The following is a 7,135-nucleotide window of genomic DNA, read 5'->3' as shown; positions in this document are numbered from 1 at the left end:
CTCTAAACCTCTCCCATCCCTCCCTCCAGACTCTAGCAATGGTAATAACCTCTTCTCAGCCTTTCAGGCCTGGATGATAACAGACCCAAGGATATCAGCCTCAGGAAACTGTGCAAACCCACTTGTTTCTCTACTTCAAGCAAACCCTTATGTCAAGATATTCACGTGGGGTGAGCCCTCTGTTTGTGCTGGGTCCCTGAATGCTAAGTAGAAGCCCCATTGGGTGAAGTCCATCTTCACCTCCCAAGTCATGGTGATGTCCAAATAGCTTTGTTGGCCGCACCCTAAAGTCTCTGCTGCCACCCAAGCTGGAATGGAGACATGTACCAGACCAGTGAAGGATGGACCTGAGATGGGGAATCTCCCACAGATTCCTCTCCTCCCCTGTGCCAGATTTCTGGGTGTCCTGCCCTCCCCTCCCCTCACATAGAGAAACCCCAGCACTGGGGGAAAGGACGATGTCTTTATTATCAGACACATGTGGCCACTGCTTGAATGTCAACTCTCCCACAGGGCAAGTCCAGCTGCTCCCAGGCCCTTCCATATGTGTCATCAGGCCACAAAGTGTGTGTGGATGATAATTCATGGAGAGGATGGGAAAATAATCCAGTGTTGGGTTATGAGGTCAGAGGGAGGGTTGGGTTTAGGGGGTTAGGAGGGGCAAAGAATCAAGGGGAAATGGGGTCAGCAGGGAGGGCACCCCACACCAAAGGGCTAAGGATAGCCCCAGTGCCACCAAAGCCGTGTAGGAGGAAGGGGCAGCTCCAGCTTGGGGGGGAAACTGATGCTCCTTCTCATTCTGTTTCTCATTCTCATTATGTTTCTCATTCTCCTTCTCTTTCTCAGTCTCATTCTTATACCAAGAGGTCTCAAACACGGAGAAGACCCCAATATTGCGGACATGGTTCAACAGATATCCGGAAGGTTGGGCCATGCAACCCTGAAGCTTGAATGAGGAGGACAGCTCACCTAGAGAATGAAGATTAAGTCAGAGAACTCAAAGCACAGCCCACTGAAATTCCTAAGACCCAGGAATCCCAGATGCGCCCTCTCCCTGGTCAGACCAGGAGATCAGCCTCTTAGTTCCCTCCTCCCCTAGACCTGGACATCGGGGTCCCCAGTCCCCTCCACCCCCAAACCCGTGAGTCAGGAACTCAGGCCACCTCCAACCTCAGGACCAGTGAATCCAGATCCTAATCCCGTCATCCTTGAGACCATCAGCACTCACCTCCCCTGAGATCAATGGAACCACGGTAACAACCAATGGTGCCCTTGGGGCAGGTAACATTTTCTGAGTTTTGTGAGCAGGATCCAAACAACTCAACACAGGCAGGACACTGCAGGTCTCCTGGGACAGGGGGAGCTGGAGAGCAAAGAGAAGGTTGGGGTGCACAGCTCTGCTCCTCCCTGAAGCCACCTTCTTTGAGCCGCGGAGCCTCTTGTCACTGGGGCCCCATCTATGCGTGTCCCTGGTCCCACCCAGCATGCTGGGATCCCACACCTGGACGGGGGATGGCATCCAACAGGGCACTGCTGTTGTTGGCCCCGTTGCACCCGCTGGAGGAGCAGAACCGGGCGTAGGAGGCGACGAGCATTCCGGGGGGCCCCGAGTGGACGGTGACAGTCGGGGATTCATGTGTCCTGATCTGGGTGCAGCCCTTGCTCCCCACTATGAGTGATCTGTGTCCTGAGGGGTGAGACAGTGAGAGCCGGGCTGAGGGAGGGAGGCTCCGAGGGAGGCAGGAGCTCAGCAGGCAGAGGGTGAGTGCAGGTTCCCTGAGCAAAAACAAGAGCACAGGTCATCTGGAATGTGGGGAAGACGGTGGAGGGCCCAGAGGCTGGGTCCTCCTCCAGCGCTGCCAGCTCTCAGTTCTTGTGCCAACGTCACCTTCGCAGCAGAACCTCCCCTGAGCACCCATTTTCACGTTGCAATCTTCCCCTCAGTTTCGCTCTCTCCTTTCCTTGCAGGATTTCTCTCCACAGCTCTTATCTCCACACCCATATCTTGCTCTTTGTTGTTGTTTTTTTTTCTGTTTCACCCGCCTTAAAGCTGCACAAAGGCAGGTGCAGTGGGATCTAGGGTGCCTGGCACACAGCAGATGCTCAATAAATCTTGAATGAAGCCATTGGGTCCCCCTGTGCCAGCTCTGCTCTCAGCCCTTGGCACGGACTATCAAGCTAGGCTCACGACCACCCAGCAAGGTAGGTATTATTATTGCCCCCAGTTTTCAGAAAGGGAAAGCAAGGCACAGAAAGAAGAAGAGTTGGGTTTAGAGTTCCAGGTGTAAGGGGAACCGGGCAGGAAAGCAGGGACAGAATCCAGGGCAGGGAGGCCCGGGACCCAGCGCAGGGGCCGTACCTCTTGTGCAGCCCACGCACCTACGTCTACCAGCAGAAGCGTCTCCTGACACATATCTCCAGCATCGCACGTCTGGTACCCCCTCGAGGTCCATTTGATGGGTGTCTGAGTTGAGTTTGGCCTTATCTCCACTATGGCTCCCCGTTGACAGGTCAGAAGAGCTAGAGAGAAGGAATTACCAGGGTCTGGGAAGGCTAGGGAAACAGCCATGTCTGTCCCTCCAGGTCTCAGGCTTGGAGGTGATCACATTCTTGAGTCGCACTCTAGATGACCTGGCCATAGAGTCCTTCAATCTCAGATTTAGAAGGAACCCTGGGAGTCTGAGTCCTACCTCCTTTCCTACCTTGTTTTTGCTCAAACACCTGCAGGGACCTCTCCCAAGCCTCTGGAAAAAGGCTGCTCCTCCCTTGGGAGTGAGAGAGATGGAGGGCTCCTCCTCAGCCTGAGCCAATCTCTACTTCCCTCTCAGGATCTCAAGGTCCTCATCCAGGTAATGAGGAGGGCAGAGTGACACCATACGTTTCTTTTCACTGTTGAACCACATGTTCTAAACAAAAAGATTCAAAGGCCTGGTGTGCACTGAGCATTTACTACGAGCCTGGCTGTCCTGACTGCTTTCCGTGGATTAGCCCCCTGACACCAGCCGAGGAGTTTACGATCTGGATCACCTTACTTCTCCACGGAAATCCCCAAAGCAGGTGGTGTTATCATCATCATCCCATTTCAAGATGGGAAACAGAGGCAGAGGAGTTGTTAAGTAGCTTGCTCGAGGGCCCACCACCAGTCAGGGGCCGAACTGGGCTCAGAACTCAGGCATTCTGTCTCCTGGGCTGAGTGATGGGGAAGAGAGGGATCAATGACCGTCCTTGGCTAGCTTGGCCCCTGTGGCCATCAGGAGTCTAGTGTGAAAACCACGAGCCCAGATCTTCTCTCAAGGCCATCACATGGTCAGCCGAGATGCATTCCCTGGGGCAGAAACTCGTGGGCTGATGACGCAGCATCCATAAACATAGGTAACATTCATGACAGTCCTACAAAGGGGGACCGCTCATTCCCCACATCACAGATGACAAAATCATGGCTCCTGCTGCCCTCCTTCTAGCCTGGCCCCTGCTCTCCCCACCCTCATCTTTCCCCACCATGGTCCGTGGCGGCTCCTTTCAGCAGTTGCTCAAGTCATTCCTGACACTCCCCTTTCTCTGACACCCTGTGTTGCGCCCATCAGGAAATCCTGTTGGCTTAAGCTACAAGATACCCCCAGAACCTGACCACGTCTCACCACCTCTACTGCTTCCAAGAGGCCCCTGGCTCTCACCTGCTTCCTCCTGGGTCTTCCTGGCAGTCCCTTCCCTGACTCCCACCTCCCCCTCACTCTATCCTCCACTCAGCAGCCAGATAGATCCCCATAAAGATAAGACGACTCATGTCATTCCACTGCTCAGCGCCTCCATAGGTCCCCATCCCACTCAGAAAAGAATTCTAAGTCCTTAAATCGGCCCCAAAGGCTCTAAGTGATCTGGCCTCCCCCTCCCTCTCTGTCTCCGTATCCTCCTCTTATCTCCCTTGATCACGCTGCTGGAGCCACACTGGCCCCTAGGCTCCACCTTGAACACACAGCAGGCATATGACCACCTCAGGGCCTTTCCATACACTCCCTTGCTCCCGACTGTCTGGAATTGTCTCCTCCTTCCTGAATTGCTTGAAAGAGGCTCAAAGAGGTGGTGATCCTCAACAGCTGGTTCAGTGGCAAAGCCCTGTTGACGAAAATAATCCATAACCAATCTATAAATGAAAATTTGGGTGAGTTTATTCTGAGCTAAAATCTGAGGACCGTGGCCCAGGGCTTTTCTTCCCAAAGGAACAAAGGGCACCGAAGAAGTGAGGTGTACAGAGTGGTTATATACCCCCATACAGGACTTTTCACATATGATTGAAATGTCCCTCCCACAATAGTCACAAGATTGCCCTGTCGCACAGGGCTTGATGGACACAGCAGGTAGTGGGTCTGCTATCTCGGAGGGCGCAGCAGGAAGCAAGTCTTGTCCTGAGCCGGGTGGTCACAGGTGAGTGCAGCAATCAGTTCCTAGCCTAAGAAAAGATGCTTAATCCTTAAGGAAATGCCAACGTTGGGAGGGGGAGGGAAGTTGCACCTTTATCTCAAGGGCCTTTGTTCTTGTCATAGGGAATATCTAAAGCAGATACACAATGCATGCTCAATAGCCACGGTCAGGCCATTTTGGAGGTCAGGCCGAATTAGGTTTACACCAAATGGCTTCCTCATATACTCCAATATATCTTATTGCTTGCCATTTTTATTTGTCAGCCCAGATGGGGAGCCAACATCTCTCTGATTCAGACATTAAGGTCTTCACTGCTGTGCTCTCCTGATTGTGCCACCCCGCGCTTTCCCTGGGACCACCGCCCAGTTGCTTAGGGGAGGTCAAGGCCCTTCACTTTCCAACCCTTTCGTTCTTCCTCAGCTTGGGGTCCTGCTGTGGCCCATCTTGGGCAGCCTGTGCTCTTGGCCCAGCCCTCTGCCACCCCCATGCCTTCTCAGGGGCTGTTCTGGCTCCGGGAATGCCCTTCTCTCCTCCACATATTCCCTGACCTCTTGTCATACCCAGCTTCTGATGCCTGGTCTTGCTGATGGTCAGGAAATACTTGCTAAACTGCTGAACTGAACACAACCAGGGAAGCCAAACACGTTCCAAGATCTGGCTCCAATGTCAAAAGCTAACCAAACATGGATTGTGATAGGAATATTCATTTGTGGCATAAAAGCTGTGTTTCATGTGGCATGTGTGTGGTGTGTGTAGTGTACATGTATGGTATGTGTGCAGAGGTGTAGTATTTGTGTGGGGTGTATGGAGTTTGTGATATGTGTATGGCATGTTTGTATGGTGTATGTAGTGTTTGTGTGTGGTACATGATGTGTGGTATGTGTGTGTACTGATACGGTGTGTGTGTGATGTATGTGGTATGTGTTTGTTGTGAGGGTGTGGCATGGTGTGTGTTCTGTGTGTCTGTGTTTTGTTTGCGTGTGATGTGTGGTGTATGGTGTGTATGGCGGGTGGACTTAGTGGTGTATGAGGTTTGTGGAGTGTGTGGTACACAGCTGGACACCTCTTACTGGCACCCTCACTGAAGTGCCTACCAGGAGAATGCCTCCCTGAGTGAGCAATAAACTCCTAAATTACTCGCGGGCGCTGGCTTTGGTGGGATGTGTTCGGGTGTCCCACTTTCACAAGGGTCACCGTGCCCCAAGGCTGCAGTGCAGGGCACGGCCTCGTCTCCCGCACGAGGGACTCACCTTCAGGGTTGCAGTTCTCGTGCACAGTCAGGGCCCCAATTTTTTGAGTGTTATTAAGCAGGTTGCAGCCTGCTTGAGACGCGCACCCCTGCAATCTCAGATTGGTGGCGATGTCCACTGTGGAAAGGAAGAGAGAGGGAGAGAGGGAGATGCTCCCAGTGGGACCATGCAACCTTCAGGGGAGGCGCAGCTCCACGAAGCCAGGCCCACCCTCCTCCAGGTCCCAGCCCTCAGCTACCCTCCCTCCCAGAGACCCAGATCCCGGCCCTCAGACCTCCCTGTTCCGTGTCCCCCAGGGACCCCGATGTGCCGCCTCACCTCCCCTGATCACGAGGACCCCGTTGTAGCAATGTGTGTCCCCAGAAGGGCAGGTCAGCTCTGTTGCAGACAGACAGCCTTCTGCGGACAAGCAGACTGGGCACCGCACGGACCCCGGGACTGGGAGGTGAGAGACGGAGAGAGAGGAAGAGAGGGCTCTCCCTTCAGATCAGGGGTTTTCTCTCCACCGCGCTTTTGCTTGCCCCAGAAATCAACCTCCCCAGTCTCCCCCAAAACGTGCCCTCCTCGGGCTCCTGTCATGCAGGCCTGGGGTGCAGGGAATTAGGTACTGTCCCTCTGTGCTAACCTCACCCCCTCAGCCCTGCCCCTTCCCTCCTCCCCGCACTCACTTTTCCCTCCTCCTCCTCCCCCTCCTCCCTCAGGCACCTGTTGGGGATAATGAGTCCCAGACAGGGGGCGTGATGGAGACATTGTTGCATAAGTCCCTATTGCGGCACACGTGGGTGTAGGAGACGATGGAGAGGCTGGGGCCTGTCCTGTGCTGGGTGACACGGGCCTTGTGATCTGCCTCCGGGGTGCAGCCCTTGTTGAGCACCAGTTTCACTTGGGGTCCTGGACCAAGAGAGGGAGGGAGGCTGTGGTGGGGTCAGGACTCTGGGTCTTAGAGAGATGGTCTATATCGTGGCCTGGGGTGGGAGACTGGACAGATGGTGACTGGGCACCCAAGACTTTGCCCCAGCTGGGGAGGGGACAGCTCCTGGTACGACGGGAGGGGTCCTCTGAGTTCCCATACAGAATGCAGGGAGGGCTGGGTGCAGGGAGGGATGTCTCTACACAGGAGAGGGTGGGAGCCAGGCTTGGGGCCTACGGGGCTTTTCTCACCGTTCTTAATGAGCAGCAGCGTGTCTTGGCAACCCCAGCCATCCTCACAGACTTGCTGGTCCTTCACATCCCAGAGGTACGGCATATCTGCTGCGTTGTTCACATCCTCAACTGTCGTGAACTGACAGGTCAGGGCCTGCACTCCTGAAATGGGAAGAGCAAATCCATCTCAGCCCATCCTCCAGGGAAGTCCCCCCCAAGGTTGGGATCCTCACTCACGGGGCAGCATGAGGGTGATGCCCTGGAGGGCCAGCAGCAGGGCAGGGCTCATGATCAGGGCAGCTGGACTCTCTCGCTCCTGCTCT

At 54.6% G+C, this 7,135-nt stretch overlaps 1 protein-coding gene across 1 annotated transcript; it reads right to left on the bottom strand.

Annotated features, from left to right (window-relative positions):
* Nucleotides 1-444: 444 nt before the first annotated feature.
* On the bottom strand, nucleotides 445-7,135 carry LOC103542851 (CD177 antigen). The gene is made up of 9 exons (XM_070559544.1): nucleotides 7,050-7,135; nucleotides 6,831-6,974; nucleotides 6,375-6,560; nucleotides 5,988-6,107; nucleotides 5,670-5,786; nucleotides 2,380-2,520; nucleotides 1,502-1,687; nucleotides 1,229-1,363; nucleotides 445-969 (listed from the first exon to the last, which is right to left on the bottom strand). Exons 1-9 carry the CDS (start codon nucleotides 7,099-7,101, stop codon nucleotides 644-646), a joined length of 1,407 nt encoding a protein of 468 aa, XP_070415645.1. The 5' UTR covers nucleotides 7,102-7,135; the 3' UTR covers nucleotides 445-643.

The sequence above is a fragment of the Equus przewalskii genome, chromosome 9, assembly GCF_037783145.1.
Source record: "Equus przewalskii isolate Varuska chromosome 9, EquPr2, whole genome shotgun sequence".
Taxonomy (NCBI): Eukaryota; Metazoa; Chordata; class Mammalia; order Perissodactyla; family Equidae; genus Equus; species Equus przewalskii.
The sequence above is the reverse complement of the archived record's forward strand: the minus strand, read 5'-3'. Positions and strand labels throughout refer to the sequence as shown.

What these genes read in the sequence shown, in the direction of transcription:
- LOC103542851 (XM_070559544.1), bottom strand. Translation starts at nt 7,101, where the DNA reads ATGAGCCCTGCCCTGCTGCTGGCCCTCCAGGGCATCACCCTCATGCTG. An exon ending in CATCACCCTCATGCTGCCCC is followed by an intron (nt 6,975 to 7,049) that starts GTGAGTGAGGAT and finishes TTCCCATTTCAG; the next exon opens with GAGTGCAGGCCCTGACCTGT. An exon ending in GGATGCCATCCCCCGTCCAG is followed by an intron (nt 1,364 to 1,501) that starts GTGTGGGATCCC and finishes TTTGCTCTCCAG; the next exon opens with CTCCCCCTGTCCCAGGAGAC.